Genomic DNA, 21,926 nt, shown 5'->3' with positions numbered 1-21,926 from the left:
TACGGAGAGGAAACGGTGGCCCACCTCTTCAAAGAGTGTGGATTTGCCAGGAGAGTCTGGAGAGGTCTGCAGGGGTCCCTGTCACGATTCATTCCGAGCAGCTCCGTCACAGAGGACTCTGTGCTCTACGGACTGTTCCCAGGGACGCATTCCGAGACTGACATCGAGTGCTGCTGGAAGGTCATCAACTCGGTGAAAGACGCTCTTTGGTCTGCCCGATCCTTGTTGACCTCCCAGCGGAGCGAGCTGTCCGTCAAGGAATGTTGCCGACTGGCCCACTGCAGACTGCAGGAGTACGTGCTGAGGGACGCTCTGAAGCTCGGTGCAGCCAACGCCAAGGCCCTGTGGGGGAGGACCACAGTCTAGGGTCCTTCCGCTGCTGGACATGGGGGGCAGGGTGTGGTGGAGAGAGACGCCCCTCCAAATAAATGTAAATGTCTAAGTAAATGTAAATGTCTAAGTAAATGCCTGTATTGAATATGTAACCTCCGGAAATGTCGGATGGGTTTGTTTAAAAAAGATGTTTTGTAAATGATATTTATTACTTGAATAAAGTATTTTTTGAATAAAAAAAAAAAAAATTTCTAATGACCGCGGTGATCAAGCCAAACACTCTTTTATTCAGTGGTCGAATAAGTAGTTTCATAAAGCACATTACAATCTGCATCAACGTTCAATCCCTCGTTACTGCTCTCTGCTCTCTGTGGACGGCTCTTAGAAGAGCCTTTGATTTGTGTTCGAATAAAAGGGGTAGTTATTTAGCCGCCGAACCCGTAGAGAGTGCGGCCCTGGCGTTTCAGAGCGTAAACCACATCCATGGCAGTGACCGTCTTGCGCTTGGCGTGCTCGGTGTAGGTGACCGCGTCCCTGATCACATTCTCCAGGAAAACCTTCAGCACCCCGCGGGTCTCCTCGTAGATCAGACCCGAGATCCGCTTGACCCCGCCACGCCGAGCCAGGCGGCGGATGGCTGGCTTGGTGATGCCCTGGATATTATCGCGAAGCACTTTTCGGTGCCGCTTTGCTCCGCCTTTGCCCAGACCTTTGCCTCCTTTCCCTCGGCCAGACATGATACTGCTTCACTCGAGTCGCTGCTCAATGACAAACTGACTGCTGTTGTCTCCTTTTATACACAGCGCCCCGACCTGCCCGAGATATGCAGAGAGAGAGCGCGAGAAAGAGGCGGAGAGAGGAGGAGACAACGTGACAGACAGCAACCTCTCATATTCCAGCTCCACGCCCCAGATTCCTGAAACCAATTTCCAACGGTTAGTCCCCAATCGATGCGAAAATTAGCGCTCCGGACAAACTGTCAGAGACAGGCATTCCGCGGTAAGTCACTCAGTGATATTATCGCTGTGTCAAATTAATTTGTCTCCTTCCTGTTCATTCTCGGAGTCCGTTCCCTCTGCCCATATCGCCCACCCCACGCGGTTCAGCAGTTTACAGTCGCATTAAAGGATGATTTTGGAAACATACCGAGTTGGTGCTTGGGCTGAGACGGGGATTCTGTCAGTGTTATCGTCTCACTGACAATGAAAGGCTTTAAAAATTCAGCTCGAAGCCAAACGTCTGCCCAGTCCGAGTGATGCTGAGCCGGGTCACGCCATTTAGTTGCATTCCGGACACTGGATACCGGGGGGAGGGGTGGGGAATGCAGCGAATGTCAGCGAGTTACGTGGGACCCCCGGTGATATAAATGATTCCCTCTGGCACTGAGCTTGTCCCGGGACAGGGATCGCTCGAGTCTGGATCAGCTATTTCCTGAGAGATGTGTGTGGCTCTGAGAAGAGCCGTTGGGTTCAGGTCTTTACAATGTGCGCTTTTCAATTCACCTTTTGGTCGCTGCCTTCTTGGGTTTCGCCGATTTCGGCTTCGCCGGACGTTTTACCGGCTTGTTTGCTGCCTTTTTCGCTGCGACCTTTTGGTTTTTTTTCGGCGATGCCTTCTTGGGCGATACTTTCTTCGCCGCAGTTTTTTTAGCCGCTGGTTTCTTGGCCCCAACTTTCTTGGCGGGAGGTTTCTTCACCGTTGGTTTCTTGGTGGTAGCTTTTGCCAGTGATTTCTTGATCGGGGTTTTCTTGGCCGTCGGTTTCTTGCTCTTGGGTGTCTTGGCTGCAGGAACCTTCGCTTTCTTTATCGGTTTCACGGCGGCTTCTCCCTTACCGGTCTTGAAGGAGCCCTTGTTCTGAACCAGGACACCGTTTGCTACTCTCTTCCTGATGCACAACAGGATCAGGCGGCGGGACTTCATCAGATCGACGCCGTCGGCGGCCAGACCCTTCTTTATCGCAACTAAAGACATCCCTTGGCGATCGTGGCAATCCGCCACAAGCTGGTCGATCCGGCCGCCCAGATTGGGACCGGCTGTCTTGCTCCGGGCGGCCGCCGTCTTCTTCTTGGGAGCCTTACTTTTGGCGGCGGGGACGGCTGGAGGAGCCGCTTCGGCGGCTGCGGTCTCGGTCATATCGGCGACTCTGCACAAGCTCTCTCCAACACTCAGGACTGAGTGAGAAATGAAGCGAGTGGCGGCGGCACAGAGCCATTTAAAGGCAGCGAGCGGACGGGGCGGAGACATCCTGCTGTCAGCTCCCGGCCCTTCCGCCTCGCTGTGTTTCTCTGTCTTCAAAAACCCTCAAATTCCAATTAAAATCTGACACCTCGGAGACACAGACTGACCTCGGTACATCTCTGAGACCGGAATGTTTATTGTAGAGTAAGTCTGATACGAATTAAAGGCAGCGCTTTCCATTTAAACCCGTTTCACTGATGCACTGAGCACGTTCTCTGTCCCGATCGCTGACATGTTCGCTGCTTTTCGGCAGAAATATCGAAACCAACGTAAACTTTGAGGTTAATTCCCACTTCAGGACTGAGCTGGGAAGTGGGGCGATCCCGTGCCACTGATACCTTTACATTTTTCACCAGAGGGACTGGGAAATCCGGCGAAGTGTTCGGACTCACAAACACAGTGACATCAATCTGAGCCGCCCACCCCTTTAACACACTCTCTGACACAATGTTCACATCTACACATTCACAGCTCGGACAGTTAGCCCGTTGCACAGTTCCCAGGGTGGGATAACCTCTCTGCTATGGATTCTCGGGGGTTACGTGTAGTTTCTCAGCTGTTAAACTGACGCCGCCGCTCATCAGAGTCTCTGATCCCTGGATTCGGATTCGTCTCGTCTCTTTCTTGCATGAGCGGCCCTGTATTTTTAAACAGTCCAACACCTGACACCGACTCCAGTTGTGGTATCAACAGCTCACTGTATGTCTGAAATATAATTTATATACTTGTTATTTTTACCGGATAGTATTATGGTCACTGGCTTCCCACTGACACTTCAGTCACTTGCTCCGCCTGATTTCCCAATAGGAGGCCCAGTATCGCCTCCTCTCTGTCAGGCCCTTCCACATATTGTTTGAGAAATCTTTCATGGACGCATTTAACAAATTCCATCCCTTTCATAGCCTCGAATCTGTGGCAGTCCCAGTCAACATGACGGAAGTTGAAATCACCTACCAGTATAATCCTGTTGCACTTACAGTTCTGCATCAGGTATCCTAATTCACTCATTCTTTCAGTGTCTGCATGCGAGTTGTTGCAAATCAGGCAGCAGGACCCTAAGATCTCTGTGAACCTCAGTCCTTTGTCATCTCAGTATTTGGAGTTGGTATATTATTGTCACGTAGCAATATACTGTGACAACGTTTATTTTGCATGTAAGGCAGGGAAATCGTACACTCACACAATACATGAGTACAAAAAGGAAACAAAGTGCAAGGAGCAACAACGAGGTGGATTGGAAGATTGGAAACATATCAAAGGTCTGTTCAAGAGTCTGCTAAGAGCGGGCAAATAGCTAATCTTGAATCTGGTGACAGGCGCTTTCAAACTGTCATATTTTCCGCCTGACAGCAGAGGAGAGGAGATACAATGACCAGGTTGTGAGTGGTGTAAGAAGGAACTGCAGATGCTGGTTTAAACCAAAGATAGACACAAAAAGCTGGAGTAACTCAGCGGGACAGTCGAGACCCTTTTTAAGACCTGTGAGTGGTCCTTGGATTATGTTGGTTGCTTTCCCGTGGCAGGATGAAGTGTGGATTGTGTTGATGGAGTAGCCTGGTTTGTGTTGGACTGGGCTGTTTCCACAACTCTCTGCAATTTATTGAAATCATGGACAGACCAGGACAGACCAGCAATCTATAATGCTTCTGGATAAATGATTTCCTTGGTGGTGCATCAGCAGAAATTGATAGTCATTGGAGAGCCGCTAGATTTCTTTGGTATTCTGAAGAAGTGGAGGTGTTGGTGTGGTGCCTTATCAATGTAGTTGTACCAGAACAAATAGTTGGTGATATGTTTGGAGACATGCTTCTTTTTTTCCCCAAATGTGATAATTCTGTATTCAGACAGAATAATACAGCCAACAAACAGAGCCTTTGTCCCACCACATCAATTTGCCCATCTGTATTAATCCCATTTGCTGGCATAGGGACTTCATAGAAACATAGAAAATAGGTGCAGGAGTAGGCCATTCGGCCCTTTGAGCCAGCACCGCCATTCAATAAGATCATGGCTGATCATCCAAAATAATTACCCCATTATGGCTTTTTCCCCATATCCCTTCATTCCCTTAGCCCCAAGAGCTAAATCTAACTATCACTTGAAAACATCTATGCCTTGCCTATTTATCCGTCTGTCTACTTGTCTCTTAAACATGTTGACTGTATCCAATTCTACCACCTTCTCTGTCTTATGATTCAGATATCAACCAATCCCTGTGTAAAAAAATACCCCTCCCATTCCCTTTAAAACTCCTTGTGCTTTACCTCAACCCTATCCCCTCATGTTTTTGAAAAACTGACCATGAGAAAACAATATTGATTATTTATCGTAACCTCATATACTTCCAACAGGTTGTTCCTCAGTTTCCTTCAATGCAAGGAAAACAAGAAAATCTTTTTCAAGAAAATCTTTCAACAAGAAAATCAGTTTCTCCCCATGACTAAAGTCCTTCAGTTCAAGCAATATTCTGCTGAACGTAGACACAAAATGCTGGAGTAAATCAGCGGGACAGGCAGCATCTCTGGAGAGAAGAAATGGGTGACATTCTGGTCGAGACCCTTCTTCTTACTGATCTGAAGAAGGGTCTCGACCCAAAACGGCACCCATTTCTTCTCTCCAGAGATGCTGCCTGTCCCGCTGAGTTACTCCAGCATTTTGTGTCTACCTTCGATTTAAACCAGCATCTGCAGTTCTTTCCTAAACATTCTGCTGAATGTCCTTTGCACTCTCTACAGCAAAACCACAATCTGGTGCCGTTTACTGTTCAGCCAAAATGCAACACTGTGCAGTTGTGTGATTAAGTTCCATCTGCCATTTCTTGGGCCTCTATCCCAGCTGATTTAGATCCAGCGTCAATCTTAGATAACCTTATTCACTCTCCACTCTACCACTATTTTATTATCTGTAAACATACTAATCAAGACAATCGCATAAGCACCCAAATGATGGACATAGATGATAAATAACAATGGACCCAGCACTGATCTCTGCAACACACCAATGGTCATTGGTTTCCAAACTGTAAAACAGACCTGCAGAATCACCTCTACCAAACCAGTTTTGTATCAATTGGTATCAACACAATCTAGTCAAGTCAAGTTTATTTGTCACATACACATACACGATGTGCAGTGAAATGGAAGTGGCAATGCCTGCGGATTGTGCACAAAAAAGAATTACAGTTACAGCATATAAATAAAGTTAATAAAGTTAATATAGAGAAGACAAAATTTAGTCCCTGGCGTTATAAAAGTTGACAGTGCCGATGGCCTGTGGGAAGAAACTCCGTCTCATCCTCTCCATTTTCACAGCGTGACAGCGGAGGCGTTTGCCTGACCGTAGCACCTGGAACAGTCCGTTGCTGGGGTGGCAGGGGTCCCTCATAATCTTGCTTGCTCTGGATCTGCACCTCCTGATGTATAGGTCCTGCAGGGGGGCGAGCACTACTCTCTGCAGGGCCATCCTGTCCTGGGCAATGTATGTTTCATTTGTATGTTTTGTATTTGTATGAAAATGTATGTTTCATTTTTTTTTCCATTGGAACCTAATCAGATGTACAGCACTTCGGTCAACGTGGGTTGTTTTAAAATGTGCTATAAAATTAAATTGACTTGACTTGACTTGACTTGGGCAGAGCTGTTCCCAAACCAGACTGTAATGTTGCCAGACAGGATGCTCTCTACAGCCCCAGAGTAGAAGCAATGAAGGATCCTCAGAGACACTCTGAATTTCCTCAGCTGTCTAAGGTGGTAAAGGCACTGCTTTGCCTTACCCACCAGTGTGGCAGTGTGCATTGCCCATATCAGATCCTCTGTGATCTGGACTCCCAAGTATTTAAAACTGCTCATCCTATCCACAGTAGACCCATTTATCTCCAGTGGCATGTACATCCTTGGATGTTGAGCCCTTCTAAAGTCCACAATCAGCTCCTGAGTTTTAGTGACATTCCAGAGGAGGCTATTGTCCTGACACCAGAGTGCCAGTTCAGCCACCTCCTCCTGGTAGGCCTTCTCATCATTGTCGGAGATCCGGCCTACCACCACAGTGTCATCAGCAAACTTGATGATGGAGTTTGAGCTGAACCTGGCCACACAGTCATGTGTGTACAGGGAGTACAGTAGGGGGCTAAGGACGCAACCCTGGGGGGATCCTATGTTCAGGGTGAGGGGGCTAGATGTGTGTTCCCCCATCCTGACCACTTGGGGCCTGTCGGTGAGAAAGTCCAGGACCCAGGCACACAGAGGGGTGCTAAGCCCCAGTTCCAGCAGCTTCTCAGCCAGTCTGCTGGGGACTATTGTGTTGAAAGCTGAACTAAAATCGATGAACAGCATCCTCACATAGCCCCCCTGGCTGTCCAGATGAGAGAGAGCGGTGTGCAGAACCTGGGAGACCGCATCATCCGTGGACCTATTCGGACGGTATGCGAACTATAGTAGGTCCATGTTGCGAGGAAAGAGGGCACAGATGTGCTTCTTGATTAGCCTCTCGAAGCACTTCATGACAACCGAGGTGAGGGCCACTGGTCGGTAGTCATTTAAACACGCTGGAGAGGCATTCTTTGGCACCGGTACAATGATGGATCATTTGAAGCATGCAGGGACCACGGACTTTGCCAAGGAGAGGTTGAATATTGTGGTGAGCACTGAAGCAAGCTGAGTAGCACAAGACTTTTGTACTCGCCCAGATATACCATCTGGCCCTCCAGCTTTCCTCGTGTTCACACACATCAGAGCCCTCCTCACGTCGTGATCGGACACCGAGAATGTGTGCACATCCCCGGCGGTGGATCCCCCTCCAGCCTTGCTAGCCAGGCCCCGGCGGTGTTGTTTTTAGACGGCGAGCTAGGGGTGATGTTACACGTCTCGAACCGTGCATCGCCAGAACTCGCCAACAAGCACCAAGACCTGTCTTGGCTGGCGGTGAGGGGAGCCCTCCCAGTCAGATCCTTCCTGCACCGCCGGAACCTCACTACCAGTGGTCAGCACGGAACGTCCTGCAGGCACTGCAGGGGAATGACTCCATGGATCCTGTGGCGTGGTTTCCAGAGCAGACTGCCCAGCTTGTCTGGCAAAATGCCTCATCGCCAGAACTCACCAACAAGCACCAAGACCTGGCTTGGCTGGCGGTGAGGGGAGCCCTCCCAGTCAGATCCTTCCTGCACCGCCGGAACCTCACTACCAGCGCACGCTGCCTCCGGGACGGCTGCTACGGAGAGGAGACGGTGGCCCACCTCTTCACAGAGTGTGGATTTGCCAGGAGAGTCTGGAGAGGTCTGCAGGGGTCCCTGTCACGATTCATTCCGAGCAGCTCCGTCACAGAGGACTCTGTGCTCTACGGACTGTTCCCAGGGACGCATTCCGAGACTGACATCGAGTGCTGCTGGAAGGTCATCAACTCGGTGAAAGACGCTCTTTGGTCTGCCCGTCTTGTTGGCCTCCCAGCGGAGCGAGATGTCCGTCAAGGAATGTTGCCGACTGGCCCGCTGCAGACTGCAGGAGTACGTGCTGACGGACGCACTGAAGCTTGGTGCAGCCAACGCCAAGGCCCTGTGGGGGAGGAGCACAGTCTAGGGTCCTTCCGCTGCTGGACATGGGGGGCAGGGTGTGGTGGAGAGAGACTCCCCTCCAAATAATGGATACTGGGTAAATGTAAATAAATGTCTAAGTGAATGCCTGTAACGAATGTAACCTCCGGAAATGTCGGATGGGCTTGGTAAAAAAGATGTTTTGTAAATGATATTTATTACTTGAATAAAGTTTTTTTAGATATTAAAAAAAAAAAAAAGAGAATGCTCAAACTGAGGCAGGGAGTAAGACACTAACACACTCACTGTTCGCTGCCCGGCAGGCAGGAAGACAAGACCCCGATGTCCACAGTGGAGGAGCAGTCAGACCCACAAGACTCCATCAGTCAGGCCCCAGATCCACACGGGAATGGCAGAGAGCAAGGACCAGCTCGTCTGATACAATCGCCGCCTTCTCCATCTCTCCAAACCAGTCTGCAAACCACAAGAGCATCCGTGAGATCACCTCTCATTCTTCTCAAGTCCAGCAAGTACAGACCGACCCCACTTCAGTCCAGTCCTTTACCTCAGGCTCCACCCCCGGGCCCAGGCCCCTCCCCCTCCGTGGGCTTCGCTGCCTCCCACCGCCGCGACCGGCCGGTTGCCAGGGGAACGACGTCAGTAACGCTGCACGGCCTCTGTGACGTCATGGCGCAAATGGCTCGCCGACGTTTTCACGCATCTCGTGCCATGGGCAGCCGCAGCCCGGGGGGAGGGGCAGAGTGAGCTGTCAATCAGAGGAGCCGCGGCGGGCAGTCACTTTTCCCAGGAGGGAAACTGATCTGCCAACATCCCGCCCCCTGACATCAGTCTGAAGAAGGGTCTCGTCCCTTAACCAACCTGATCTCCCGGTGGCTGAGGGCTTCAACTACCCCTCCCACTCCCAGTCTGACCTTTCTGTCAGGGGCCTCCTCCAGTGCCATAGTGAGGCCCACCGGAAATTGGAGGAACAGTACCTCATATTTCGCTTGGGCAGCTTGCAGCCACGAACATTGACTTCTCCAACTTTAGATAGTACCTATGTCCCTCTCTTTCCCTCCCCCTTCCCAGTTCTCCCTCTATCTTCCTGTCTCCACCTATATCCTTCCTTTGTCCCGCCCACTGACATCAGTCTGAAGAAGGGTCTCGACCCGAAACGTCACCCATTCATTCTCTCCCAAGACGCTGCCTGACCTGCTGAGTTACTCCAGCATTTTGTCATAAAACACAAGATACATGATATTTGATATTGAGTTGACAGAAACTGAATATATTAATAATTGTAAAAATAATTCAATTCAATTTTTCAATTTAAAATACTTTATTGGCATGATAAGATACATCATTATATTGCCAAAGTACAGAACATAACATACATATTTAAAATGCATGAATATAAAAACAAGTATACAATGCATAGGTTGATATGCCCCTGTATACGCAATACATTTATAGCCTTTTATCGATTGCTACTGGTTCTTGCAGTTGTAAACAGTACCACATGTTAGCATGTTTAGCAGGTCGATATTAATTTATGAGTGTATGTGTACATGTTGGTCATTCACTGTCCCTCAGGTTGTGGCATGCTGTTACGTATTGTGCGCCAAGATGTGCCATATTTCCTTCGCCAAGGATTATTCTTAGTTTTGATATATCGTCTAGTTCTTTAAAATCTGGGGTTGCCAGACTGAGTTTTTCAAAATATATATTTCATATTTTATCAATTTTTTTACATTTTAAGAGGAAATGCACCTCTGTTTCAACCACATCTGTCAAGCAGTGACCGCATATTCTATTTTCTCTTGGTTGCCAAGATCTCCTCTGTCTTCCTTTTTCAACTGCCAAATGATGGGCACTTAACCTGTACTTGGTGAGGGTCTGTCTCTGCTTTATGTCTCTAACAGTTGAGAGATAATCTGCCAATTTATAATCTCTTTTTAGGGCACAGTATCACTCTGTTCTGCTTTGGCTTTTAGTTACTTTATCCCAATGTTCCAAATAGATTTCTTTGCATTGTTTAATAATTTGGTTCTGGTGATTGGAAAGCAGTGTTGATCTGAGACTGGTCAAGGTTTAACTGAGTTGGGGTAGTTAGTCTCAGTACCAACTGACACAGGGGGCTCTTTTCTGGATTCCCTCTTGGGTTTGGAGGGCTTTGAACTGGAGGGTGTCTGGGGGACTAGATTTAAGGTGATTCCAAAAATGTAGTGCTCAACTAAATAATAAATATCTCACTCCCAAATGCGGGACAAGATGGCGTCCAGAGTGTTTGGAGCTAAAATGTTGAAAACCTAGATTGTCTGGACCTAAACTGTCCGGACCTACAACGTCGGGGCCTGCAGCGTCCAGGGTTACATCACCCTTACCCCCCCCCCCCCCCCATCCCGGGCCTAATACGGGACAAACCAATTTAGCCCAAAATACGGGATATCCCGGCTAATACGGGACCGTTGGCAAAACTCCTGCCAACAGTCATAAAACACTAGATACATGAAATTAAAGTGATGAATGGAGAGGATTGGGGATGTGCAAGATTTGAGGGTGGGGGGAGGTTAGTCAGTCTACCCCACGACAGAAAGGGGAGGAGTTGCACAGTTTGATAACCACAGGGAAGAGGGATATCCTGTGGTGGTCTGTACTGCATCATGGTGGAACTGTTACATAATGTGTAATTGAGTCTCATCCTCCCCTCCAAGGCCACCTCCTATCAATCCACTTCCGCTCCCAGGATGGAGACAGATGAGTTTGTGAATTCTGATGGTGTCTGCAGCCTTTGCCCTGCTGCTCCAGCACACAACAGCGAAGGAGGTGGCACTGGCTACAACTGTTTGGTACAACATCAGGTATTTCAACACACACCACTGAACAAAGTCTTTGACCACACCTCTGCATTCAGCTTCCCTCCCATCATTGATGCAGCCCACAATTGCAGAGTCATCCAAAAACTTCTGGAAATGGCAGGAGTCTGAGTTATATCTGGTCCAGTAGATGTTGAACAGGAAGGGAGAGTACCGTCCCCTGTGGGCCCCCCGTATTGCTCACTACCATGTCCGAGACACAGTTCTGTTGCCTGACATTGTGGTCGTCCAGTCAGGTAGTTGGTGATCCAGGACACCAATGGTGCATCCACCCGCATCTTCGTCAGTTTGCTGCCTAGCAATGCAGGCTGGAGGTGTTAAGCACTGCAGAAGTTAAAAAAGATGACTCTCACAGTGCTTCCCGGCTTCCGGAGACATTTTGGTGTCAAATGTGCAACTGGGGAAGTGAAATACAAACTGTTTTCTCAAGACAGAAACTTGAACAAAATAAATTGGTTCCAAGGCAGAAGCAAATCAGAAAAAGATCAGAAAAAATTTAATGAAAGAGATCAAGAGCAAAGTAAGAGGCGAGAGATGCAGCCAGTCAGAATTGTGTAAAGAGTAAGCATTTCTGGTGAGATAAAATAAAATAGAAATTTATTGAGAAAGTGAGCGGCGATTCTGTGCAAAGTGAGTCTGAGGGGCAATGGTGGTAAATTGTTGACAGCAGAGTGAGTGGGAATCACTGCCAGGTAAGGAAGGCGAGAATTAGACAGGGCCTGAGTGTTGTATTACACTCAGAACGTGGTTGCAATGTGGGACATGGTGCCTGAGAATGTGGTGGATGCAAGAACACTCACACAAGTGAACAAGTATCTGGAAGGGCACTTGAAGCATTGCAGTGTGGAAGGTTATGGAGCAAGTGCTGATAAACTGGACTGGTACAGGGGGGCTCTTGTTCGTCAGTATGGGGGGCCACATGGGTTGTCTCTGTACTGCACAATCCCATGAATCTGTCAGAGTCATTACAGAGGATACAATGAACCTCGAAGAAATAGCTGTAAATCAGGAATTGAAAGTTAGGGGAATCCCTGAAAAATTGCAATCAAAATTGTTATCTAGACAGCTGTTGGAGCTGAAGGCAGACAAGTCTCTGGGTCATCTTATCATCATTCCAGAGTTATAAAAAAAGTTGCTGTTGAGCTGGCATTTAATTTTTTTCTCCCAAATATCCCTAGATTAGGGGCAGTATCGTTCCGACAACAACAAAGAGAACAATTCCATACCAACAAATGTGGAGGGGGTGGGGGAAAGGAGGAAACACCAGGCAAATGATCTCAACCACCTGTCACAGGAAAATGTGTCGGAAAGAACTGCAGGTTTAGATCGAAGATAGATGTTTCTCGTTCCGAAACGTCACCCATTCCTTCTCTCCAGTGATGCTGCCTGTCCCGCTGAGTTACTCCAGCATTTTGTGTCACAGGAAAATGTCAGCTGCTATTATTAAAGAGATAACATGACACTCGAGTAAAAATCAAGGCATTTGGGCAAAGTTAACAAGATGCTGAAAGGGAATCCAGTTTTGACCATTTTGACCAATATATCAGAGTTCACTGAAAGTGACCATCAGGATGAGGGAACCTGGGTCCACAAGAGATATTTGGGCTCTCAAGAGTCAAGGACGTTTAATTGTCACTAGACCAAGTGGACCCGTTGGGCCCAAACATCTCCTGCATTGGTGCAGCACCCTCTCCTCCCCACTCCCCCCCATCCTTCTCACCTCTGCCCCCCCTCTCCCCCCACTCTCCCCTCTCCCCCTCCCCCCCTCTCCCCCCTCCTACCCTCACACCTCCCTCCCCCTCCCCCAACCCAATCCCACTTCCCCCTTCCTACCCTTTCCTCCCCTCGCTCCCCCCTAATCCCCCTCCCCCCTTCTCCTCCCACCCACTCAACCCCTCTTATCCTCCCTCCTTCCCCCCTCCCACCCTAGGAGATAGATTTAAACTTTTAAAATGTGAATAACTTTAAAAATATAACACCTATTTCAATTAAACATCTTCCATTAGCACCAGATGTTGAGTAAGGTAGGCCTAAAATTGCCGCGCTATCGTGTACCGTTTTGGCTGTAGTTCAGTAACAAACAAACAAACGAGAGTTTTAGTATATAGATATGTACCCACAATACAACAATGACATGCACACTTGCTGCAGTTTCAAATTAACAATTAAACATACATTAAATTTGTAACCACATTACTTGGTAACCAAAATTGTGCAACAACTGAAATCCATAATGCAGCAAAAAACATGGTGCACAGCAGATCATAGCTGAGGTTAGTATAGTGTCCTGTTCAAAAGCACAATAATTACTGGGAAGGAGCTGTTATTGAACCTGATGACCATGATTTTCAGACTCCTGTACCTTCTTTCTGATGGTAGGAGGGAATTGTGAGCACAGCCAGGGTGGAGTGGTTTTATTATATTAGCTGCCTTTAAAGCAGTGCTTTCTCTGGATCCCTCTGATGGTGGAGAGGTCAGCACATGTGAGTGACCTGGTAGTGTCTACCTCCCTCTGTAGTCTCCTTCGTACATGGGCCTTTGAGTTGCCAAACCAGACCGTGATGCAACAGTACGCTTCTGTGCACCTGTAAAAGTTCAATAAAGTATTTGTCAACAACCTGAATTGCTCAATATTTTTAGGAAGTAGAGGAAGGAAAAAAAGAAGTATATATCATGTGTAGATAGCTGGGATGAAGCAAATCTCTTGGGGAGTGCAAGTGATGTAGAAATACTCTTACGTCGTAAAGCAGAAGAGCAAAAAGAGGACACGAGATATCTTTGGCAGAGAAGGTTATGGAGATAACCTGGGAATTATTTAAGCATATTGAAAGGCAACGAAGGAGAGATTAGGGTCCCTGAAGGATCAATGTGGAATGCTATATTGGCAGCCATTGAGAAAGTGACATAAACTGGGGAATTCGGGGACGAGAACTGTGATGTCTGCAAACATGTCCCATGTTTAGAGGCATAGATAAGGTCGACAGTCAAAACTTTTTTCCCAGGTTGCAAATGAACAGTACTCGCGGGAATAGCTGTAAGTTGAGAGGGGGGAAGTATAAAGGAGATATGCGGGGCAAGTGTTTTTACACAGTGGTGGGGGCCTTGATCGCATTGTCTGGGGAGGTGGTGGAGGCAGATACAATAGTGGTGTACAAGAGGCTTTTAGATAGGCACAACAATGTGCAAGGAATAGAGAGATATGGATCATGTACAGGCAGATGAGATTAAGGGCTTTGTGGCCAAGTTTGCAGATGATACGTAAATAGGTGGAAAGGCGGGTAGTGTAGCTTAGAACACATCAGTATAATATGGCTAGGGAGGAACTGCAGATGCTGTTTTAAATCGAAGATAGACACAAAATGCTGGACTAACTCAGGTGGACAGGCAGGATCTCTGACTAAAGTTCATTTGGAAGAAGGGTTTCGAACCAAAACATCACCCATTCCTTCTCTCCAAAGATGCTGCCTGTCCTGCTGAGTGACTCCGACATTTTGTGTCTATCTTACTGCAATATGGCACCAGTTTCAGACAGCCAAGCTGAGGAAGGATGTGCTGACTCTGGAGAGGGTCCAGAGGAAATTTACAAGAATGATCCCAGGAAGGAGTAGGTTAACCTACGATGAGTGTTTGTAGGCACTGGGCCTGTACTCGCAGGAGTTTAGATGAACGAGGAGGGACCTCATTGAAACATACAAATAGTGGAAGGCTTGTGTGGAGTGGATGTGGAGAAGATGGTTCCGTTCGTGGGAGAGTCTTGCACTAGAGGAGCCTCAGAATTAAAGGACGTTCCTTTAGGAACGAGACGAGGAGAAATTTCTTTAGTCAGAGATAGATAGATTCTTGATTTGTACAGGTCACAGACGTTATGGGGAGAAGGCAGGAGAACGGGGTTAGGAGGGAGAGATAGATCAGCCATAATAGAATAGCGGAGTAGACTTGATGGGCCAAATGGCCTAATTCTACTGCTCTCACTTCTGACCATATGACCTAATTAGGCATCATGTTTGGCACAAACATTGTGGGGTGAGGGACCCACACTGTTCTTTGCACCACTACGAAAGAGTGGTCTTAAAGTGCATGAAGTGGAAATCCTTGGTGCCTGATCAAGGGTATCCGAGGACAGTGTGGGAAACCAAGGAAGAAAATGCAGGGGCTCTGCAGAGTTATTTGCATCACTGTTAGCCATGGATGAGGTACTGGAAGACTGCGGGGTGGCTATAGTGGTGCCTTTACTTAAGGACTGCAAGGAAAAGGCAGGGAACTACAGGCCAGTGAGCCTAAAGTCAATTGTGCGAAAGTTACTGGGGGGGAATTCTGAGAGACAAGTTCTGCCTGCAATTGTAAAGGCAAGGACTGAGTAGGAACAGTCACGGTGGTTCTGTGAATGGGAAATTGTGACACGAATTTAACTGAGTTTTTCAGACAGGAACCATGAAAATAGGTGAGGGGCAGGCAGTAGATGTTGCTACATGGACTTTAGCAAGGCCTTTGACATGGTGTTGTATGGTATGCAGGTCCAGAAGTTAGATCACAAGGGATACAGAGTGAGCTAGCCAATTGCTACAAAACTGGTTTGGTAGAGGTGATTCTGTAGGTCTGTTTTACAGTTTGGAGACCTATGACCAGTGGTGTGCTGCAGAGATCAGTGCTGGCTCCACTGTTGTTTATCAACTATGTCGAACATTTGGATGATTATGCGATTGTCTTGGTTAGTAAATTTACAGATAATAAATAAGTGGTAGAGTGGACAGTGAATAAGGTTATCTAAGATTGACGCTGGATCTAAATCAGTTGGGACAGAGGTCCAAGGAATGGCAGAAGGAACTTAACTCACACAACTGCACAGTGTTGCATTTTGGCTGAACAGTAAACGGCACCAGATTGTAGGAAGGATGTGGTTTTAACATAGAAACAGAAAATAGGTGCAGGAGGAGGCCATGCGGCCCTTTGAGCCAGCACCGCCATTCATTGTGATCATGGCTGATTGTCCCCAATCAATAATCGTGCCTGCCTTCTCTCCATATCCCTCGATTCTACTAGCCCCTAGTGCTCTATCCAACTCTCTCTGAAATCCATCCAGTGATTTGGCTTCTACTGCCCTCTGTGGCAGAGATTTCCACAAATTCACAACTCTCTGGGTGAATTTTTTTTTCTCACCTCAGTTTTAAATGGCCTCCCTTTTATTCGAAGACTGTGTCCCCTGGTTCTGGACTCGCCCAACATTGGGAACAATTTTCTTGCATCTAGCATCCTGCATCCTGCAACAGCAACTTTTAAAATAATTTTATATGTTTCTATAAGATCCCCTCTCATCCCCTCTCATCCTTCTAAACTCCAGTGAATACAAGCCTAGTCTTTTCAATCTTTCCTCGTATGACAGTCCCACCATCCCAGGGATAAATCTCGTGATCCTACGCTGCACTGCCTCAATTACAAGGATGTCCTTCCTCAAATTAGGAGACCAAAACTGTGCACAATACTCCAGATGTGGTCTTACCAGGGCCCTATAAAACTGCAGAAGAACCTCTTTACTCCAATACAGAAATCCTCTTGTTATGAAGGCCAACATTCCATTAGTTTTCTTCAATGCCTGCTGTACCTGCACGCCAACTTTCAGTGACTGGTGTACAAGGACACCCAGGTCTCGCTGCACCTCCCCCTTACCTAACCTAACTCAGTTGAGAAAATAATCTGCCTCCATGTTTTTTCCGCCAAAGTGGATAACCTCACATTTATCTATATTATACTGCATCTGCCATGCATCTGCCCACTCACTCAACCTGTCCAGGTCACCCTGCAGCCTCCTAACATCCTCTTCACAGTTTACACTGCCACCCAGCTTTGTGTCATCCGCAAACTTGCTAGTGTTGTTTCTAATTCCCTCTTCCAAATCATTAATATATATGGTAAACAGTTGCGGCCCCAACACCGAGCCTTGTGGCACTCACTCGCCATTACCTGCCATTCTGAAAAGGACCTGTTTACTCCTACTCTATGCTTCCTGTCTGCCAACCAATTATCCATGTCAACACCCTACCCCTAATACCATGCGCTCTAATTTTAGTCACCAATCTCCCGTGCGGGACCTTATCAAAGGCTTTCTGAAAGTCTAGATACACTACATCCACTGGCTCCCCTTCATCCATTTTACCTATCACATCCTCAAAAAATTCCAGAAGGTTAGTTAAGCATGATTTCCCTTTCATAAATCCATGCTGACTTGGACTTATCCTTTTACTGCTATTCAAATGCACTGTTATTACCTCTTTAATAATTGACTCCAGCATCTTTCCCACCACCGAAGTCAGGCTAACTTGTCTGTAATTCTCTCTCGCTCCTTTCTTGAAAAGTGGGATAACATTAGCTATCCTCCAATCCACAGGAACTGATCCTGAATCTATTGAACATTGGAAAATGATCACCAATGCGTCCACTATTTCTAGAGCCACCTCCCTGAGGACCCTGGGATGCAGAACATCAGGCCCAGGGGATTTATCATCCTTCAGTCCCATTAGTCTACCCAATACTATTTCTCGCCTAATGAAAATTTATTTCAGTTCCTCTACCCCCCTAGGTCCTCTGTCCTCCAATACATCTGGGAGATTGTTTGTGTCTTCCTTAGTTTTGCTGGAGAGAGCGCAAAGGAGATTCAGCAGAATATTTAGGAAAGAACTGCAGATGCTGGTTTAAATCGAAGGTCGACACAAAATGCTGGAGTAACTCAGCATCTCTGGAGAGAAGGAATGGGTGACATTTTGGGTCGAGATCCTTCTTCAGATCAGTATGAAGAAGGGTCTCGACCCGAAAAGTCACCCATTCCTTCTCTGCAGAGATGCTGTATGTCCCGCAGATTTACTCCAGCATTTTGTGTTTACCTTCAGCAGAATATTGCTTGGACTGGAGGACTTTATCCATGGGGAGAACCTGGAGAGGATTTTCTTGTTTTCCTTGCAGTGAAGGAAACTGAGGAATGACCTGTTGGCAGTATATGAGGTTAGGATAAATAATCAATATTGTTTTCTCATGGTCAGTATTTCAAAAACATGAGGGGATAGGGTTGAGGTAAAGCACAAGGCGTTTTAAAGGGAATGTGAGGGGTATTTTTTTTACACAGGGTTGGTTGATATCTGAATCATGTGACAGAGAAGGTGGTGGAAATGGATGCAGTCACCATGTTAAAGAAACATGGACAGATGAATAGGCAAGGCGTAGAAGATTTCAAGAGAGAGTTAGATTTAGCTCTGAGTGCTAAGGGAATCAAGGGATATGGGGAAAAAGCCGGCACGGGGTACTGATTTTGGATGATCAGCCATGATCTTATTGTATGGCGGTGCTGGCTCAAAGGGCCGAATGCCCTACTCTTGCACCTATGTTCTATGTTTCTATAAAGTCCCTATGCCTGCAAATGGGACTAATACAGATGGGCAAATTGATGTGGTGGGCCAAAGGTTCTGTTTATTGGCTGTATTACTCTGTCCTTCTGAATACAAACTTATCAAATTTTGGGGAAAAAAGAAGCATGTCTAAACATTTCACCAACTATTTGTTCTGGTACAACTACATTGATTCTACGATAAGGCACCACACCAACACCTACACTTCTTCAGGATACAAAGGAAATCTAGCGGCTCTCTAATGACTATCAATTTCTGCTGATCCTCCTCTCTCCGCCTCTCTCTCTCTCTCTCTCTCTCTCTCTCTCTCTCTCTCTCTCTCTCTCTCTCTCTCTCTCTCTCTCTGCGTATCTCGGTCAGGTCGGGGCGCTGTGTATAAAAGGAGACAACAGCAGTCAATTTATCATTGAGCAGCGACTCGAGTGAAGCAGCATCATGCCTGGCCGAGGGAAAGGAGGCAAAGGTCTGGGCAAAGGCGGAGCAAAGCGGCACCGAAAAGTGCTTCGCGATAACATCCAGGGTATCACCAAGCCAGCCATCCGCCGCCTGGCTCGGCGTGGCGGGGTCAAGCGGATCTCGGGTCTGATCTACGAGGAGACCCGCGGGGTGCTGAAGGTTTTCCTGGAGAATGTGATCAGGGACGTGGTCACCTACACCGAGCACGCCAAACGCAAGACGATCACTGCCATGGATGTGGTGTACGCTCTGAAACGCCAGGGCCGCACTCTCTACGGGTTCGGCGGCTAAATAACTACCCCTTTATTCGAACACAAAACAAAGGCTCTTCTAAGAGCCGCCCACAGCCTCACAGAGAGAGCAGTGACACGGGAGTGAGAGTAGATGCAGATTGTAATGTGCTTTATGAAACGAGTTATTCGACCACTGAACACAAGAGTGACTTGATCACCGCGGTCATTAGAAATGCAAAGAACATCGGCAGCTGACGGTAAAAGATCATAGACAAAATCACACACTTTTACCTTTATACCTCATGATGTGGATAAATGTGAGGTTATCCACTTTGGCGGCAAGATCAGGAAAGCAGAGTATTACCTGAATGGTGACCGATTGGGAGAAGGGGAGATGCAACGTGACCTGGGTGTCATGGTGCACCAGTCATTGAATGCAAGCATGCAGGTGCAGCAGGCAGTGAAGAAAGCGAATGGTATGTTGTCATTCATAGCAAGAGGATTTGAGTTTAGGAGCAGGGAGGTTCTGCTGCAGTTGTACAGGGCCTTGGTGAGACCGCACCTGAAGTATTGTGTGCAGTTTTGGTCTCCTAACCTGAGGAAAGACGTTCTTGCCTTAGAGGGAGTACAGAGAAGGTTCACCAGATTGATCCCTGGGTTGGCGGGACTTTCATATGAGGAAAGAATGGATAGACTTGGCTTGTACTCGCTGGAATTTAGAAGACTGAGGGGGGATCTTATAGAAACATATAAAATTCTTAAGGGGTTGGAGAGGCTAGATGCGGGAAGATTGTTCCCGATGTTGGGGGAGTCCAGAACCAGGGGTCACAGCTTAAGGACCAGGGGGAAGTCTTTTAGGACTGAGATGAGCAAACATTTCTTCACACAGAGAGTGGTGAGTCTAGGGAATTCTCTGCCACAGAAGGTAGTTGAGGCCAGTTCATTGGCTATATTTAAGAGGGAGTTAGATGTGGCCCTTTTTGCTAAACGGACCAGGGGGTATGGAGAGAAGGCAGGCTACTGAGCTGGATGGTCAGCCATGATCATATTGAATGGCGGTGCAGGCTCGAAGGGCCGAATGGCCTACTCCTGCACCTATTTTCTATGTTTCTATGATTACTGCAGCAACAGGAGGGTCGACTCGAAACCGTTCTCTGGGTAACCGTCGCTTATTTCCAGTCACGAGCAGAGCTGAATTCTGTCTGCACCGGGATCCGGTATGTAAATCCGCGCCGCGTATTCGGTCAATGATTTAAGCGAGAAGTTAAAGTGGATTTAACAGTGGATTTGGTGATAAGTTGACAAAAACTGGATTCATTCAGAAATATCAATAAAATACTGCCCTTGGTTCCCGACTGCTGTGAAATTGGCGGGCAATTTAAAATTTAACCCGCAACCAATGATACTGCAGTCCGTGCTCTCTGGTTGGCAGAGCTTCCCCCTCCCCACCCGCCGGTCTCAAATCTGGTGCTTTACACGCCTCAGCCTTCCCGAACCAGATCCCCAGCACCTTCAGGAAGTCAGGCTTGATGGTGAAGGAGATGGAAGATCGGTCGGGCCAGTTGCCAAAGAGCATGGCCTCGCTCTTCCTGCGGTTTACCCTGGCCCCCGTGGCCAACTCAAACTGGTCGCAGACGCTGATCAGTCTGCGGACCAACCCTGGATCCGAGCAGAAGATGGTGACATCGTCCATGTACAGGGAGGCCTTAACCTGAGTGTCCCCACTGCCTGGCAATGTCACTCCTCTTATGCTCGCATCCTTCCTGATGGATTCGGCAAAGGGTTCAATGCAACAAACGAACAAGACAGGGGAGAGAGGGCAACCCTGCCTGACTCCAGACCTGACGGGGAAGCTGTCTGATTCCCACCCATTAATTTGGACTGCACTACAGATATCGGTGTAGAGCAGTTGTATCCACTTCCTAATTCCCTCCCCAAAGCCCATTTTGGAGAGCACGTCCCTCATGTACGTGTGCGATATCCTGTCGAAGGCCTTCTCCTGGTCCAAGCTGACCAGGCAGGCATCCACCCGTCTGTCCTGCACGTAGGCAATGGTGTCTCTCAGCAGCACCAGGCTCTGTGAGATTTTCCTGCCAGGTACAGCACAGGTTTAGTCCGGGTGGATCACCTGTCCCAGAGCAGACTTGACCCGGTTGGCGATGGCCTTAGACAGGATCTTGTAGTCTACATTCAACAATGTGATGGGTCTCCAATTCCTTATGTCATTCATCTCCCCCTTCTGCTTGTAGATCAGGGTGATGCTGCCCTTCCTCATAGAGTCTGACATGCTGCCGGCTAGAAGTATATCGTTGTACACTTCCAGCATGTCCGGGCCCACCCAGTCCCACAGAGCCGAGTACAACTCTGCCGGTAAGCCATCGCCTCCGGGAGTTTTACTCGAGTCAAAGGAACGGATGGAGCCAGTCAGCCCCTCCAGGGTCAGTGGTTGGTCCAGACTCTCCCGCTTGCTGTCGTCCAAGACTTCCGTGATGGAGGACAGGAAGTTCTGGGAGGCGGTGCTGTCTGTGGTCTTTTTATCGTACAGATCCTTATAAAAGGATCTGCAGATCTTTAGCATGTCTGTCTGCGAGGATGTTACCGAGCCGTCCTTCTCCCTAAGGCTTTTGATCACAGAGCTCCCCCTGTGAACCTTATGAAGAAGAAACGTGAGCACGTCTCATCCTGAAGGGCCGGCAAGCTCGGCTCTTTACCTCTGAATCCTCCAAGATCATCTTCCGGTCCAGGGTCCGGTGCCGGGCCTGTAGCGATGAGGCTTCTTCACTCCGCCCGTGGCTGGAGCGGAGCCGGCTCTGAATGGCTGGAGCAGAGATGTCACTCACGGTGTCCCATGCCTGCGAGTGGCTGCAGGTC

At 47.9% G+C, this 21,926-nt stretch overlaps 3 protein-coding genes across 3 annotated transcripts; 1 reads left to right on the top strand and 2 right to left on the bottom strand.

The window, feature by feature from the left end:
- Positions 1-511: 511 nt before the first annotated feature.
- On the bottom strand, positions 512-1,810 carry LOC144609237 (histone H4). The gene has a single exon (XM_078427661.1). The coding sequence runs from the start codon at positions 1,068-1,070 to the stop codon at positions 759-761; it is 312 nt and encodes a 103-aa protein (XP_078283787.1). The 5' UTR covers positions 1,071-1,810; the 3' UTR covers positions 512-758.
- An 18-nt stretch (positions 1,811-1,828) lies between these two features.
- On the bottom strand, positions 1,829-2,578 carry LOC144609235 (uncharacterized). The gene has a single exon (XM_078427658.1). It carries the CDS (start codon positions 2,576-2,578, stop codon positions 1,832-1,834), a length of 747 nt encoding a protein of 248 aa, XP_078283784.1. The 3' UTR covers positions 1,829-1,831.
- Positions 2,579-18,801: 16,223 nt separating this feature from the next.
- On the top strand, positions 18,802-19,113 carry LOC144609238 (histone H4-like). The gene has a single exon (XM_078427662.1). It carries the CDS (start codon positions 18,802-18,804, stop codon positions 19,111-19,113), a length of 312 nt encoding a protein of 103 aa, XP_078283788.1.
- Positions 19,114-21,926: the final 2,813 nt, after the last annotated feature.

This window comes from Rhinoraja longicauda, chromosome 34 (genome assembly GCF_053455715.1).
Source record: "Rhinoraja longicauda isolate Sanriku21f chromosome 34, sRhiLon1.1, whole genome shotgun sequence".
NCBI lineage: Eukaryota > Metazoa > Chordata > Chondrichthyes > Rajiformes > Arhynchobatidae > Rhinoraja > Rhinoraja longicauda.
Note: the sequence above shows the minus strand (reverse complement) of the source record. Positions and strands in the feature narration are given on the sequence as shown.